This window comes from Podarcis cretensis (assembly GCF_951804945.1).
Source record: "Podarcis cretensis genome assembly, chromosome: 15".
Classification (NCBI taxonomy): Eukaryota; Metazoa; Chordata; class Lepidosauria; order Squamata; family Lacertidae; genus Podarcis; species Podarcis cretensis.
In genome coordinates this window covers 4,586,407-4,603,687 of record NC_137185.1, presented here as the reverse complement: position 1 = coordinate 4,603,687, position 17,281 = coordinate 4,586,407, and the positions used below count along the sequence as shown (strand labels likewise).

The following is a 17,281-nucleotide window of genomic DNA, read 5'->3' as shown; positions in this document are numbered from 1 at the left end:
ATTACAAAAAAATTCGCAACAAAGTATGTTGGTTCTAAATGAGAAAATAACAGATCAAGAAATAGAGGGTGCCATTCAAAGTATGCAACTAGGGAAATCTCCAGGACCAGACGGACTAACCTCCAGATACTATAAAGCATTGAAGGAATGGTTAATACAGCCGCTTAAGGAGGTTTGTAACGAAATATTAGAGGGGGAAAAGGCACCTGAATCGTGGAAAGAAGCTTTTATTACACTTATACCAAAGACTGAAACTGAAAAAAAATCAGATCAAGAACTATCGCCCTATATCGTTACTTAATGTGGATTATAAAATATTTGCTGACATTTTAGCAAAAAGACTGAAGAAGGTGTTGGTGGAGGAGATTCATAAGGATCAGGCAGGCTTTCTCCCAGGAAGACATTTATCAGACAATGTAAGGAACATAATTGACATTATGGAACTGCTGACTGTAAATATTAACACAAAGGCAGTTTTAATTTTTGTGGACGCGGAGAAAGCCTTTGATAATATTTCTTGGAACTTTATGAAGAAGAATCTCCACGGGATGGGGGTAGGCCAAAGGTTTGAAAATGGTATAGGTGCAATATATTCTGAACAAAAGGCAAAGTTAATTGTAAATAATGTGGTTACTGATGAACTTTCTATAGAAAAAGGGACACGGCAGGGGTGCCCAATATCCCCATTACTTTTTATATCAGTCCTGGAGGTTTTGTTGAATATGATCAGGGGGGACCAGCTGGTAAAAGGAGTTCAGGTCGGAGCCAAACATTATAAATTGAAGGCATTTGCAGATGATTTAGTATTGACTTTACAAGAGCCAGACACTAGTACAAAAAGAGTCTTAGAGTTAATTCAAGTCTTTGGTCAGGTGGCAGGATTTAAGCTAAACAAACAAAAAACTAAAGTTTTGGAAAAAAATCTAACAAATGTTGAAAGAGAGAGTTTTCAAAATGAAACTGGGTTAATGGTGGCAAAGAAAGTAAAATATTTTGGGATTAACATGACATCCAACTTATTTAAAGATAACTATGACAAATGTTGGACAGAGGTAAAGAAAGATCTAGAAATATGGTCGAACTTGAAGCTTTCCTTGTTAGGCCGAATCGCAGTGATTAAAATGAATGTATTGCCTAGAATGTTATTTTTGTTTCAGACATTACAGATTGTGGATAAACTAGATTGTTTCAAGAAGTGGCAGAAAGATATATCTAAATTTGTCTGGCAGGGCAAAAAGCCCAGAATAAAATTTAAGATACTTACTGATGCAAAAGAAAGAGGGGGGTTTGCCCTGCTGGACTTAAGACTGTACTATGAATCGGCAGCTTTCTGCTGGTTGAAAGATTGGCTACTTCTTGAGAATGCAGACATTCTGGACTTGGAAGGATTCGACAATAGGTTTGGTTGGCATGCATATATATGGTATGACAAGGTCAAAGTTCACAAGGGTTTCAAAAACCATATTGTTAGGAAAGCATTATATAATGTGTGGATTCGATATAAGGACTTGCTGGAAAATAAAACTCCCAGGTGGTTATCACCAATGGAGGCTAAGGAGGTGAAGAAACTAAATATGGAATCCAAATGGCCAAAATATTTTGAAATTTTAGAACAAGAAAGTGGCAAATTCAAATTACAGAGTTTTGAGAAAATAAAGTCCAAGATACGAGACTGGCTCCATTATTATCAAATAATGGAGACCTTTAAACAAGACAGGAAAATTGGCTTCCAGGTGGAGAAATCGAAATTAGAAACAGAATTGTTAGAACCCAATACTAAGAATTTATCAAGAATGTATAATCTGCTGCTGAGGTGGAATACAATAGATGAGACAGTTAAGTCAGCTATGATTAAATGGGCACAGGACATAGGTCATGACATTATGTTTGCTGACTGGGAACAGTTATGGACCACCGGTATTAAATTTACGGCATGTAATGCCCTAAGAGAAAATATTATGAAAATGATTTACAGGTGGTACGTGACCCCAGTCAAGCTTGCGAAGATTTATCATCTGCCCAATAATAAATGTTGGAAATGTAATGAGACTGAAGGTACCTTCTTTCACCTTTGGTGGACCTGCCCAAAGATTAAAGCCTTTTGGGAAATGATTTATAATGAAATTAAGAAGGTACTTAAATGTACTTTTCATAAGAAACCGGAGGCATTTCTCTTGGGCATGGTCGGCCAATTGGTGTCAAGGAAGGATAAAACTTGTTTTATGTACGCTACTACAGCAGCAAGGATTCTTCTAGCAAAGTACTGGAAGACACAAGAATTACCCACACTGGAAGAATGGCAGACGAAAGTGATTGACTTTATGCGACTGGCAGAAATGACTGGCAGAATCCGTGACCAAGAGAAAGAGACGGTGGAGGAAGATTGGAAGAAGTTTAAAGTATATCTTAAGAACTGTTACAAAATTGAGGAGTGCTAAAATGTCAAGGGGAAGGAAGATGCAGAATTACAGCTGAAACTGTTTGATGATTTAAGGGGAAATTGAGAAAGATAATAAATTTAAATTTAATTGGTAAAAAGGGTTGCTGAAAAACGGTAAAATAAGGATGCAAAAAGGGTGAGGTATGGGGAAGTCCGAGAAAGGAGGTTTATGAAAATGAGGTTAAGAAAGTATATTTGTGTGTTTGTTTGTATTTGTTGATGTTCTTATGTTGTTGTTGTTTTGTTTTAAAATTGGAAAATTAATAAAAATTATTTTAAATAAATAAATAAAAATTGACGCAAACACCTTTCTGGAGGGGCAATCGGTATTTTCAGGTCTCTAGAAGAAAAAAAAAAGGAAAAAAAGGGCATCTCCTTTTTTCTTCATGTTCAAGTTTTACTTACTTGGGTGATATCTGCAAGAGGTTCCTCATCCTGAACCAGCATTTGGGCAAACTGCTGTCCTTGGTCTGGGCTGATGCGCATCACATTCCTCAGGAGGAAGATCCAGTCAGGAGTGTAGCCAACCTACACACACACACACACACACACACACACACGTACAGAGAGATATTTTGTGAACTTTTTAAAGAGCCAGCTATCCTGGCAACTTCCAACCAGTTCTTAAGATCTATAGATCTATTGCTGGAAGCTCAAGTTCTATTACATACCCCTGAAATGCTACCCCAAAACTGAGCCTCGGAGGTGCAGGGAAGACCCTCTAGACCAGCCTCCTACTGCTATTTCCTCATATGCCAAGGACTATTTCCAGCACAGTTGGTCTTTTATAGGAATGTCACCAATCCCATTTTAGGCTTTAAAGGTCTTGTTTATTGATTCCGGATGCTGCTTTGTTCATTACTGTTTGCTTTTGCCTTTTTTTTGCAAGATGTGCTTTGTGCTTTTTTCCAAAAGAAAGGAAACGACCTAATATATTTGATACATAAACTAGAAAGCAAACCACTCAGCCTAAGCTTCTACATCAGAAGGGCTCGTCTCCTCTGGCGCACCTCCTGGAAAGGGCTTCAGCCAAGTTCCGCGAGGAAGGTCCGTAGCTCAGGAGTGCTCTGCATGCAGTAGGTCCCTGGCTCAAACCCCAGTGGCATCTCCCGGTACTCTGCCTGAAACCCTGGAGAGCCACTGCCAAGTCAGCATCGACAAAACTGAGTTAGCTGGACCAGTAATCTGATTGGTGTAAGATAGCTTCCACTATTAAATCACTACAGCCACCCAAACAGGCAAGCTCTGCTGGTGTTGCCGGTTCATCTTGTGGTTCTGACTTCCACAGCTAGCTTCTGATCACTCGTGCATGCTGTATCACAGTTATGTCCAAAGTCAGAAGTATATGTCCTGGGGTGAAAAAAGCTCAACAACAACTTTGGTGGGCTCTCATGAATGTTCACTTCATCATCAGACTTCCTGTTTAGCCGCAGACATTGTTGAAGCGCAGACAAACCTCTCTGAAGTTTTCTGAGCAGCGTGGGGCTCCGGGCACCCCCGCTGTATCAGAACCCACTCCTTCTCTCTTTCCAAGGCAATAAAAGTTACTTAGTTTTTAGCTATTAAAAAATGGACACAGACACTTTGAAACAGTTCACAGTAGTTGAAATAAAAATTAACCAGCAGCACTATGCCATAAAATGAAGAGTTGTTGAAATAAAAGGCTCACAAGACTAAACTGTCTGGGGCAAGGATAAATAATTTCTCTGCTAGATAGGCCACCCTGAGGACAGCATCCTATCACTGGGGTGACACTGAAGTAGTCCTACCAAAGGTGAAAATCCACCTAAGCTCTGAGGGTGCTGGGAATGGCCAAAGGGAATCACCAGGTAACCTCACTCCATTGGTCGCTGCTGCCAGTCAGCAGAGCCCAAGCAGGGTTGGCAAAGCGAGCACCCCAACATGAACTCCAGTGCCCCCCTGGTTCCAGCCCAACAGCAAATCACCTTCTTTGCATACAGCACAATCTTCTGAACTTGTCCCGTTTCAGCAAAACACTGGATCACTTTGCTGGGAACGTTAGCCCTTAGGTAGACGCTCAGAGCCAGTGTTGGGTCCACAGATTTCACCAGGTCCCCCAGTTCTTCGGAGCATTCCAGCTGTTTCCCCCGCAGAAACAAAAACGAACATTTAAACAGGTTAGAAAAGAGAAGCAAAATGACAAGGGCAGAGCTGCGAAATGTGCAAGATGGAATGGCTGGAGAAGAAACTCAGAGGGTCTCTTGCGCACCTATGACCACACACACACACACACACACACACACACCACTGCCTGCCAGCCACCTTGGGTCCTGTGAGTCATACGAAACAGGGGTGGGTAAAGGATAGTGGGGGACCAATTGGGGTTCCCGACTCCAAATGGGTTACAACAAATTACCATTGTGAGAAAAGGATGTCACATTTTAAATTGTTGTGGCCTGCCTGGGGAACTTAGGATGAAGGGCAGGTAATAAATCAAAACAACTGGATATTAACAGGATTTTTTTAAAGTAAGCAGTTTATAAGTATTTAAAATAACGAGCGAAGAAAGGAGGCAAACCAAAATGCACAGCTTATAACTGGAGACAAAAGAGCCAGTAGAGGTCAAACAGTTCTATAGGGCACAGATCCAGAAGGCTTTGGGGAAATGAAGGGGTAGAGAATCCAGTGCCCTGAGTTTATCTGGGAAGGTCCTGGCAAATGAACACAGTTTTCTGTAACCAGCAATCTGAAGACAAGGTTGCTTTATATGCAATGTGGCACTATTAATTTTGATATTTGCCACAGCATGGATCTGTAGTTCACCAGCCCCTTAAGAGCAACCTCAACGCCCTCATTTACGGACAGCTGCTATTTGGGCTCAATGCACAACAGAGCCACTGAATTCAGTCTGCAGAAATGATGGATTTGGTGACTGGTAACCTCCTAAGTCACACCGCCCCCCAAGTCCTTCAAAAAGACGTGCTTTACCTTGTCTTCCTTCAGCCATTTCTCCAGGAGCTGCTTGCGTCCTTGCTGGAGCACCGGCCGGCAGAGTTCGAGCGACTCGTACTTGTTCAGCTGGCCTTGGTCTAGCAGGATACCAAAATACTGGAGCAGCGGAGAGGTCTGACCTGCCTGTGCTGGGACACTTTGGAAGCGGCGGATGGTGTCTGGGGTACGCAAGATCCCCTTTGGAAGAGAGAGGGGTAAATAAAATGCATCACTTGTCCTTTAGGGGGCGTAATTTTTCACTATTTTACCTGACCTTAAGATTAAAGTTATGGACATGTGCCCTCATTTTCCAACCTATCAGCAGACACAGAACTGCTCTAGTGAACCAGGCACAATCCAGTTAGTGGAACTTGCTATTCCAGCTGACTTTTCATTTTGGGTTTTTGCAATGGTAAATGGGAATCGTTCCCAGACAACGTGCTGTTCATAAAATCCCACAAACAGTGAGTTATTGCCACACAGATTCATACTACCTCACAGTCCCAGTTCCCCCAACTGGACACGCTTATAACTCTCTCCAGTTAGAACAAAAAGAAAAAACACGCGTCTGTTTATAGCTACTTTCCATTTATGGTTCAGATGAATTGTGGTTGGTTTTTTGTATTTTTTTACAAAAAATATTGTTTACTGCTTTTGATTGTTATCCACCTTTAATTTCTTCTGAAAAACAGGCAGAGTACACAAGGTTTTTTTTTTTAAAAGTTACTATTTGCACAGCACTTTTAAAAGAAGAGGAGGACAGATCTCTGCCCCGAAGAGCATCCACTAGGGAAACAAGAGGATGGGGAAGGGTGTTGAGACAGGGCTGTGTGTGGTTGCCTCAGGTTACAGTACAGCAAGTGAATGGCAGAGTTTTGCCAAAGGATTCACAGAAAAGGTGGGCTTTCAAAAGCAAAGGAAGAGGTGGCATTCACGCAGGTGGACTCAGTAGCCCAGGGTTGTAGGCAGGTTGTTTTTTTTGCTGGACCTCAACTCCCATCAGCCCCTGCATCTGCCAACAGAGATGCATGATGGGAGTTGTAAACCGAAGACATCTGGACTATTGTGATTCTGTTTAGGATGGGCTAGCCATGTTCCTCTGCAACTTCATTCAGCTGCACAGATTTAGCCCCAATTGCTAGAGGAGCGTGACTCCTACCTGCTGGTGTATAATAGAAAGGGTGTAGTCTGTCATCCTAAATCCCGAAGTGGCAGCCCGGAATAACTCAAGCTGATATCTAATAGAGCACCTCCAGGGGTTGGGAGACAAGCCAATGTGAAGAAAGCATGCAGCCAGCAGTGACCACAGCATCACACCCTGTGTGAGTGATTCTGTGCTCAAGGGGCCCCAAAGTCTGGGTGGCTTAAAAGCCATTTCTCTATACCTTTGGGGCGTTTGCCGCCACCTTCGCTGCTTCCGAGTAGCTCCCCTGGGCAAAAAGCGCATTGAATTTCCGGGCAAAGAGCTCTTCGGCACCAGCAAGGTTGTTACGAACGGCCATTCGGAGAGCCAGGTCAGGGTTCTGCAGCACGTTGGTGATATATGGGATGATGTTCTCTTCTTCCACGCACACAGACAAAACCTGCATTGGAAATATAAGATAGAGAGATTTCAGTAAGGCTTTCGACAAAGTCCCCCATGACAATTTCGCACAGAAGCTGGTAAAATATGGGCTGGGTGATGTTACTGCTAGGTGAGTTTGTAGCTGGTTGACTGACCAAACCCAATGAGTGCTCACTAATGGTTCCTTCTCCTGGGGGGGGGGGGCGGGGAGTGGCAAGCGGGGTGCCACAGGGTTCTGTCCTGGACCCATTGTTGTTAAACATCTTTAAAAATGACTGATGAAGGAATTGAGGGGATGCTCATTAAATTTGCAGATGGCACCAAACTGGAAAGGGTAGTGTAATGGTTATAAGGGGTTGCTCGTGCGTAAGTTACCGCCACTCCTGGCTAGGTAGCCTGGTTAAACCTGTTCTGGCTGGACAGCCCTTCACTTCGTGGCTGTTCAGTCGCTAGCAGAATCCGTCAGTGGGCGTTTCTTGAACTTCTTCCAGCAAAGAAGTTCTTTGACGCCAAGTCTACGCCTACTTTCCCTGCGCGGAAGTCTTCTGCGCAGGGTGGGTGTGGGTAGCGGAGGACCCGTGCTCTCCCCGCTGGTCTCCAGCGAAGAGTCTTGGAGCCCCCTCGCCGATTCTCCCATCTGCCCTCCTCTATCCCTGGTGTTACGCTGATTTCCTTCCCCAGCCGATGAGCTCCCTCTCTCCCTGCTGGGCCCCTCTCCAGCATCGCTTGAGAGCCTTGCCTCCACCTCTGGCTCCGATGTCAGTTCCCTGACAGGTAGCTAATACTTCAGAAGACAGAATCAGAATTCAAGACCACCTTTTGGAGAACTGGGCCCAAACTAACAAAATTAATTTCAATACGGACAAATGTTAAGTTCCTATACATAGGCAAGAATAATCAGCTACACAAATATAAGATATGGGACACCAGGATTGACAGCTACACGCAAAGGGGATATGAGGGTCTTAACAGACCACAAGCTTAGCACGAGTCAACAGTGTGATGCAGCAGCAAAAAAAGCTAATGCTATTCTAGGCTGCATCAACAGTAGTGTCCGGATCAAGGAAAGTAATAGAACCACTCCATTCTGCCTTGGTTAGAGCATACCTGGGGTACTGTGTCCAGTTCTGAGCACCAATTTTAAGTAGGATATTGACAAGCAATGCAGGAATTGCAGCTAAGAATCCCTGACAGATGGCCATCCAAAACATGCTTAAAAACCTCCAATAAAGAAAATTCCGCCATCTTCCAAGGAAGTCTGTTCCACTATCAAACTGCCGTCTGGAAGTTATTCCACCATCTCCTTTCTTGGAACTTGAAGTCATTGCTTCAGGTCCTACCCTCCGGAGCAGGAGATAACACCCTTGCTCAATCTTCCATGTGACAGCATTTAAGGTATTTGAAGATGGCTCTCCTATCCCCTCTGAGTTCCCTCTTCTCTAGGTTGAACATTCCCAGCTCCCTCAACTACTTGATTTCTAGACCCTTTAACAGTAAAAGGCTTTTAAAGGTAAAGGACCCCTGGATGGTTAAGTCCAGTCAAAGGTGACTATGGGGTTGCTGCACTCATCTCACTTCAAGCCAAGGGAGCTGGTGTTTGTCCACAGACAGCTTTCCAGGTCATGTGGCCAACATGACTAAACCACTTCTGGCATAATGGGACACCGTGAAAGAAGCCAGAGCGCATGGAAACACTGTTTACCTTCCTGTGACAGAGGCACCTATTTATCTACTTGCACTTTGACGTGCTTTCGAACTGCTAGGTTGACAGAAGCTGGGACAGAGCAATGGGAGCTCACCCCGTTACGCGGATTCGAACTGCCGACCTTCTGATCGGCAAGCCCAGAAAGCTAGCAGAAAGGAGAGGCAAGGGTGGGGAGAAGAATCTCTCTCCCTGATAGGTATTTCACTTCATACAGGAAGCATTCAAACCAATGCCTTCTTCGCTTGCTCTCTGAAATGGTGCCGTTCAGAATTGCACTGCTTCTTCTGTGCGTATATATAGAGATGCTCTGCATTGAGGAAGGGCTCCTTCTTCCCCTGCGTGAAGGGAATGAGTCACTGGCCTTTTAGGCTTTCGAGGCCCAAAGGGAAGAAGAGAAGAGCAAAGACTCTTCTGCCAACAGCAATGAATCATATACTCCCAGTCAGCTCAGAAGGACATCATGCCACAAATCTGGACGCCATATTTATATATACCGTATTTTTTGCTCTATAAGACTCACTTTTTCCCTCCTAAAAAGTAAGGGGAAATGTGTGTGCATCTTATGGAGCGAATGCAGGCTGCACAGCTATCCCAGAAGCCAGAACAGCAAGAGGGATTGCTGCTTTCACTGCGCAGCAATCCCTCTTGCTGTTCTGGCTTCTGAGATTCAGAATATTTTTTCCCTTGTTTTCCTCCTCCAAAAACTAGGTGCGTCTTGTGGTCTGGTGCGTCTTATAGAGCGAAAAATACAGTACATGCATTTATTTACATGGTTTACCAAGGGGCATTGGGATCCCAGATGGAGGCCTGACATCCGGGTCAGATCAGATTTGCATAGCATTCCAAACCTCAGTAAGCATGCAAAAAACGCACTCTGCAGACTAGAGTATTCACAATGTGACAGCTGGTCAGGGCTGTAACTCAGCACTCCCGGCGGCACCCAGAGCCAGCGCGCAGGCAGCACAGTTTGCTAATGTTATGCAAGCTGGTATGGGGATTGTCATTTAAAAAATACTGATTGTTTCCAAATTTCTCCTACAATAGCTACTTAGCCACAACAGTCAAATATGGGGATTGCATTTAGTATCCCACCGAAGAGACGATACAGGAAGATTTCATGAAGTTCCTGCAGGTATATCCCTTTGCTGTGGGAGACTGAGCACTGGGTTGAATCAACCTTTAATTTCAACCAACTTGGGAAGCCTTGTATTTTAAGATTTGAATTCCGACAAGCTTCCTAAGGGTCGTCCCCCACCCACCCTCATGGAGAAAAACAAGCAGAAAGGCTCAGGGAGTGCATGGCCCCTAGAGCCTAGGTCTGGCATCTCCCTGCAAGATTCTTTTTTTAAAAAAGAAAAGGTATGGGGATTCAGCCTTGCTGACTACCCGTTCACTTTAGTTAAGATAGAAAAGTGCAACCACTGAAAAAACACTGATCTTTCAGAACTTGCTTCCAAGGGACAGTGTAGCAGGCACATCCCCAGACTAGATTTCGTCATTTGCCTGAAACACTTATACCTCACTTTTCAGCCAAAAAACTCCCAGAGCAGCTTACAGCTTTATTTTTTTAATAAAGACAGCCCCTGCCCTATGGCTTACAAACAAGCAACACAAAAGGAAAGGGGGGTGGGGAGGAAGTGGGGGTAGGGAGCAAACTAGAACTAAACTAGGAACTAAAATCTCAATGTTACTAAGTTCTTACAACAACCCATTTGGAAGAAAAAAGGCTGTTCAGTTAGAAAAACAGGAAGCGGTGGCCCCTTAGAGATAGCCTGGCAACCCAACCTTCCTAAAGTGGCTGCAATGCAACCAGAATCTGTTGACCTTACAAGGTAGGGCCTAGCTGGAAACTGTCCCTCCTGGCAGGGAGGCTCACAGGAGCCAAGCCAAAACCATCAGCACCAGAGCAAGTTGTCCATTTCCTCTTCCTCACAGGGCAGCTGGATTTGAAAAATTCCCACAAATTCGCAGAAAGGGCCCAGCCCAACTGGGAGAAAAGGAGAAGTTGGTGGGAGCCACGGTTCCTCACCATCTACTTGCTCTCCTCCCCACAGAGGGAGGGGCTGGAACCAACATCCCCCAAGCGAGAGAAGAGCCCCTAGACTTAGTTCACAAGTTTTTAACACAAGGCACAGTTTGTGAGGACCCTTAATACAACAGCTCAAGAACACCCAAGTGGGATGGCTAGACAGCAGAACCCCATCAGGCTGCTTTGGACAAGTATCTTCTGCTTCAGAGCAGCATTTTGGCATGGCAAACAGCTGTTTTCGTTACATGTGCTGAACTAGCTGGGTGGTCCTTTGCATCCTGGTCTAGGGTGTGTGCGTGTGCGCACTTAAGAAGCTGGGAAACTTAACATTACCTGAATCAACTTAACAGGGCCCATAGTTCAACAACAGAAGACCCGCGCTGCAGCCAGGTGGCCCCAGTTTGAATTCCTGGCACCAGGACAATCAGTGGCTGGTGACAGGTAGGATTCTGCCCTAGAGAGCCACTGCCAGTCAGTGGGGGAATAGTGAGGGGGATGGGCACGTAGCCCAGTGTAAGGCAGATTCCAATGCAACTCAGGATCTAATACACAGAGGAAATGGCAAAGCTGCTGCTTCCCAGCTGCCAGGGAAAGGCTTTTTCAGGGCCATAGCAGCTTAGTGGCAGATTAACGCAATCCGAGGAGAAGGGGGGTGCTAGCTCTTTGAGAAAGCTGCTGGAATTCTAAGATTAAAGCAACCCCGACAGCAAACCAGTCCAAGTAGCCTTTGCCATTGGAACCTGTCAGGGAACTGCCATCGGAGCCAGAGGGAGAGGGAGGGCTCCAGAGGGATTCCGGAGAGCGTACCAGGAGGGAGAGAAGCAGCCCATCTTCTGGGGAAGGAAATCAGCGTAACACTAGTGGAGAAGGGGGGCAGATGGGGGAATCGGCGAGGTGGCTCCATGACTCCTCGCCCGAGACCAGCGGGGAGAGCACGGGTCCTCCGCTGCCCACACCCTCCCTGCGCAGAAGGCATCCGCGCAGGGAGAGTAGGCGGAGACTAGGCATCAAAGAGCTTCTTTGCTGGAAGAAGTTCAAGAAACGCCCACTGACAGATTCTGCCAGCGATTGAGACAGCCACGGGTGAGTGGTTGTCCGGACAGAAAGGGTTCACCCAGGTAACTCAGCCAAGCGTGGCGCCGATTTACGCACGAGCAACCCCTAGAACCATTACAGAACCATACCCAAGAAGGAACTTAAGACGAGTTTCACCTTAACACTGTCATTTGGTACATATATGGAGGGGTGTTTTTTTTCAAGAAAGCATTAAATGCATGAACAAATCCTTGTGTTAACTGCCATCTACTTGCATTTATTAATTGCTACTACCCCACAGGTAGTAGGGACGCGGGTGGCGCTGTAGGTTAAACCACAGAGCCTAGGGCTTGCCGATCAGAAGGTCGGCGGTTTGAATCCCCGCAAAGGGGTGAGCTCCCGTTGCTCGGTCCCTGCTCCTGCCAACCTAGCAGTTCGAAAGCACATCAAAGTGCAAGTAGATAAATAGGTACTGCTCCGGCGGGAAGGTAAATGGTGTTTCCGTGCGCTGCTCTGGTTCGCCAGAAGCGGCTTAGTCCTGCTGGCCACATGACCCGGAAGCTGTACGCCGGCTCCCTCGGCCAATTAAGCGAGATGAGCGCCGCAACCCCAGAGTCGGCCACGACTGGACCTAATGGTCAGGGGTCCCTTTACCTTTACCTTTACCACCCCACACCCTGGCTCCCCACTAGCTGCAACCTTCCCCAAGGTTGCAAGAAATGATTCAAGCCAGATAGACTTGACCATTAAAAACAAAAGAGGGGAGAAGACTGAAGGACAGCTCACTGCTACCTAGGCCAAAAGGCAAGCAGTTTAATTTCCGGAGAGGGGGGAAGAGAAAAGAGAGGGGAGGAGGGGAAGACAGGGAGAGAGAAACCAAAAATCCAGCAGAGGCTCTAGAGTTAAAAGGGAATTAAGTTTTAAATAAAGGGCAGTAGTAGAGCACCTGCCTTGCATGTGGAAGGTCCCCGGTTCAATCCTCAATGGCATCTCCAGGTAGGGCTGGGAATGTTCCTCTGTCTGAAATCCTGAACAGCCACTGCCAGTCAGTGTAGACAACACTGAGCCAGGTGGACCAATGGTCTGACTCAGCACAAGGCAGCTTCCTATGTTCCTTTTGCTCTCCATACTTTCAAACCAGAACTGTGTTGGTGGGCCAAGAGCTAGCAGGGTGGCCACACTTTAGAGCTTTTGACAGAGCCATCCAATTAGGTAGAGGCTTGCAATGTGGCTTTCCAATCCATTTAGAATTTGCGTGGTGCCAAAAAGCTGTGTGTAGGATTATCTTCAGAGAAACCACAGCATTTCAGCAAAGAAGGTCTACCACTCATTGTAAGGGAATGAAAGTGGAGATGGATGACTACTACACGAACACCCCAGAAGTGATGCGGCTCCTACAGTGCCCCATTTGTTCAAAGCCCAATTAAAACTTGGGTAGGCTAATCTGTCTAGGGCAATTAAAGACTGCAACCCTCTATTGGGTTAAGAAGCAGAATTAAAAGGCAAAGAAGCATGCGAACGGGAGGAGAAGAGGAACAACGATACATAAGATAGTACCTTTCACATTTTAGCACTTTGAAGTCCTCCCAGATCCCTTGCAGGAGTACAATCATGGAGTTCCCAAAGGACGCCCAGATCTCTTGCTTCCCCATGCTTTTATTAACTCCTGGCTGCTTAAAAATGGGGTCTGTGCCCTTATCACAAGGTTTGCCATTGAAATGAAGCCGAGGAATGCTAGGGTAGGGTAGCCTGCCTTGGCCATTACAATCACAGAGTGGCAACAGATTAACACAACAAAGAGAATGCCGGTGTGGGTGTGTTCTTCCAGAAGGACAACCAGGGGAAAAGGTGTGGCTTCTGGGTCAGAGGGGTGTGGAGTCCCAGGCTACACTTCTGTGGTTTGTAGCAAATGCTAGCCCTACTCAGAGAAGAGCCATTCAAAATAATGGGTGCAACTGACTTGATCCCATTCATTTCAGCAGGTCTTTAGTGGGACAAGACCCTTTATGTCCAGGGCCAGAGGTGGGAAATCTGTGGACCTCCAGACTCCCATCAGTCCCAGCCAGCATGGTCAATGGTCAGGGATGATGGGAGATGTGGTCCAATAACATCTGGAGGGTCACTGATCCTCCCATGCTTGACCGGGGGGGGGGTCAATTCTCCCTGCACTAGATCCTCAAGCACCTGATATAGGACTGACTGGGAAGTCACGGTTGCTGGCTGAAAAGTGACATCCCGCTGCAGACAGCACGTAGGGAACTCAAAGCAAATATCAGTGGTATGCCAAAGATCTTTAAGGTCAGCAGCGTTAAACATTTCCAAGAGACTGCTCAGGCGGCAAACTCTGAACTTTCACCTACTAACGCTCAAATGCAACACTTTGACCTGCTTTATGGAAGGGGTGGCAGGTGGGAGTTTTGAATGCCTGCACAGAATACTGCACCAACACTCAGATGTTGAAGAGCATATGAAGGTTGGAGAGAGAGAGAAAGAGAGAGAGAGAGAGAGAGAGAGAGAGAGAGAGAGAGAGAGAGAGAAGCAAGCACAGCATCCACGTTACATTTACCCACCTGGCCTTAACCTCGTAGTAAAGCCAGCTTCAAAGTCTGTGCAATGGGCTTAATGAAAACCATGGTCATCCAGATGTTCACGGACTACAACGCCCATCATCCCTGGTTGGTGGGAGTTGAAATCCAACAGCATCTGAAGGGCTGCAGGGTCTCCCCATCCCTACAACCTGAGTCTGACCTGAGCTCCTTTTTAGAGGAAGGGCAGGATGTGAACACAATACAAATCAATAAAGAGAATTAAGATTTCATTACTTGTCCTTTTCTGTTGACGCCAATGATTCCAGCGGTAGCTTCATGGGGGGCGGTGACAAAGATGGTCTCCCCACTGATTCTGTTCATGTAGATGCAGGTGCCTGTTTCGAGGTCATACAGATGGATGTAGCCGTATTTTGTGATCAAGAAAACCACGTCGTGCTTTTCGCTTATCTACAGGGAGAAAGGTGGGGGGCAAAAATGAACAGAGACAGTCCTTTTAAGGTGCTCCACCATGTGTTGTGATCAATTGTATACACTCTCCACCAAGGCACAGAGCTTCAGTAGGAAGCAAAATTAAAGCTATGTGATAAAGGAATTTGAAGATATACATAATGCAAATTGAGCAAGTTAGCAAACTGACCCCTTTTGCATAGAATTCAAAGCCTTCCACTAGTCATGGTGAGAGCAGATACACAATGTCCTCTAGCCCAACAACGAGATATATTCACCCACCCTCTGGTTTCCCAGATTTTAGCAGGAATTGCCAAGAGGGGTTCAAGTGCTTCTTTGCAGCAGTATAGACTGTAAGATTAGGCTTGTATTCAACTAAGTTATAGGTCAAGGTTAAGTCTAAGTTAGTCATGTCAATTAATTTCAATGGGTCTACTCCTGGTCTACTCCATACTTTTTCCTGAAAGCTGAGATTCTCGGAATACTGAACTCTGCAGCCATATTCACCCATATTGTTCTCCCACATATCCATCGTACACAAAAACAGACCTGGCTGTAGTTTAGTACTGGCTACGAAATAAGTTGAATCCATCAAGTATGAACTGTCCAAGTGCCAAAGATCAGAGCGAGCTTTGCTAAGTAACGAGCTGCCTGACAAGCACTTACAAAAGCCAAAAATACCTGAACTTTCGTTCTATAAAAGGCAAGGCTAAGCAGCAATTAAAGGCAGCTTACACAGTTAAATCCAAGGCTTGGAAGTTGGCGGTATTAAGCTTCGCCATTCATCAGCATTTTGAAATGACTTATTTACAGATGATTTCCCCCCCTACCCCTACCCCCCCCCCCAAAAAAGGTATGAGGAGTAAGAAAGCAAAAATTGTCCCTTGGTAATACCTGCATTGCTACTGGGAAGTCATTCTGTGCTTCAGGTGGGAAGAAGACATCCACAGCTTTCTTGGGGAAAGGCTGGTTTCCTGTGGGAGGGGTGCCAACTTCAATGATATGCAACTGCATGGGAGAGAAAGAGGATTGAATTGCATCTCCAAGCTTCCTTGGAAAGTTCCTCAAGCATTTTCATCATTCAGGCCTGCTATCTTACATGGCAGCAGCCACGGTGGGCGCAAATACTTTTCAATACTCTCTTCCTGGGTGAACACTCTAATTTAAAAGGGAACAGGCTATAGCCCCGTTGACACTAGACTGAGGCCACTGAACTGTGTGAAAGATCAGCCAAGATATGCTTGTTACAGCAAGGCCAATGTGGGTGTGTGTCTTTTGCTGGAAGTCTCCTTGCTCCAGCGTCCATCCAATGTTCTCTGGAAGTGTCCTTCTGAAAATGACTGCAGCAGGGAACAGGAAATTTTTCAGGCCACATTTTCTCTTGTGAGTAATCTTGCATGGGCCGCATATCAGGTCCAGAGGCAAAAGTAGGAATGGAAAGGAATGCAACTCTTAACTATGCACAGTAGCTACACCCTGGTTGTGCAAATGTCAAGAGGTTTCTACACACCCCCTCCCCCCAAAGAAGCAAGAGGCATCATCACAGTTGAAAGACACATTTCAGCCAGGGAAATACAATCAAGATGGGTTTAGGGCTGGACTGAGCATGAGCTGTAACCTAGGAAGAGACCTGAGGGCCAGATAGGGAAGTCTGGAGGGCCACAGCCTCAAGGCCTGAGGCTCCCCACTGTTCCACTATTGCTTCCCTTTTTCTCATATCTGCCAATTAGGCTCATTACAGGCCATACCCAGAACCCTGTATTTGTGTCCCCTCCCTTTTACCTTGCCTCCTGCTTGTCCTCTCACTGCAAAACAGAAAAGGGTGGATTCTTCTGCATTGCCTTCCATCTTGAACTGCGCAAAGCTGGCCGCGTGACCCTCAATGGGCTGTGACACTTTCCTATCTACGGAATAAAGCTGCATGGCTCCTACTACACGGTTTTGCTTTATTAAAAAAAGAAAAGAGAAGAGCACACACATGAATATTCAACTCTGTAACATTATGATAACCATAAACTCTAATTAACTGGCTTAACACACCAGCTAGGCATATTTATGCAAGCCTAGGCATAGCCTTTATAGACACAGGAAGTTTTTTTACTTGTACATTTGTAGAGGGGCAGAAAGTCTGGTTTAAACGTTTGGTTAATGGCATAATCTACAGCAGGGGTAGTGGTAGTCCCTTGGATTCTGTTACACTTGCAGCATCCAGGCTAAATGTCAGGGATGACAGGAGTTGCAGGCCAGCAACATCAGGAGGGCTACAGGTTGCACACTGGTGACTTCACAGAACTCTCACTCCACCTGACCAACTTGAAAGTGAGGTCATTGGTCTGAATGGAATGAACTGCAGTTAAACCCTTTTCTCCGAAGAATTGTTTCCTGCAGTGATCATTCTAACTGCCCACTACTCAACAGTATGAGAAGAGCTGGTATCCAGGACCTAGATTTGCTTCTCCCCCCCCCCTTTTTGTAAAATGCTTTCTATCTAAGGCATTATTCTAAACTGCAAGTTGCCCAGCTTGCTTTGGTAGAAAAGGGGCACTGAGTTAAACAAAAT

General features: G+C 45.7%; 1 protein-coding gene across 2 annotated transcripts in view; it reads right to left on the bottom strand.

The window, feature by feature from the left end:
* CLTC (clathrin heavy chain) overlaps nt 1-17,281 on the bottom strand; it is an 80,533-nt gene that overhangs the window by 29,448 nt on the left and 33,804 nt on the right. For both annotated transcript variants that reach the window (XM_079955365.1, XM_079955366.1), the window contains exons 4-10: nt 16,504-16,665; nt 15,616-15,729; nt 14,548-14,721; nt 6,778-6,975; nt 5,390-5,590; nt 4,387-4,539; nt 2,846-2,968 (exon numbers count right to left, since the gene is read on the bottom strand). In XM_079955365.1, the coding sequence (XP_079811491.1) occupies nt 2,846-2,968; nt 4,387-4,539; nt 5,390-5,590; nt 6,778-6,975; nt 14,548-14,721; nt 15,616-15,729; nt 16,504-16,665 (1,125 nt within the window). The remainder of the gene's footprint in view (nt 1-2,845; nt 2,969-4,386; nt 4,540-5,389; nt 5,591-6,777; nt 6,976-14,547; nt 14,722-15,615; nt 15,730-16,503; nt 16,666-17,281) is intronic.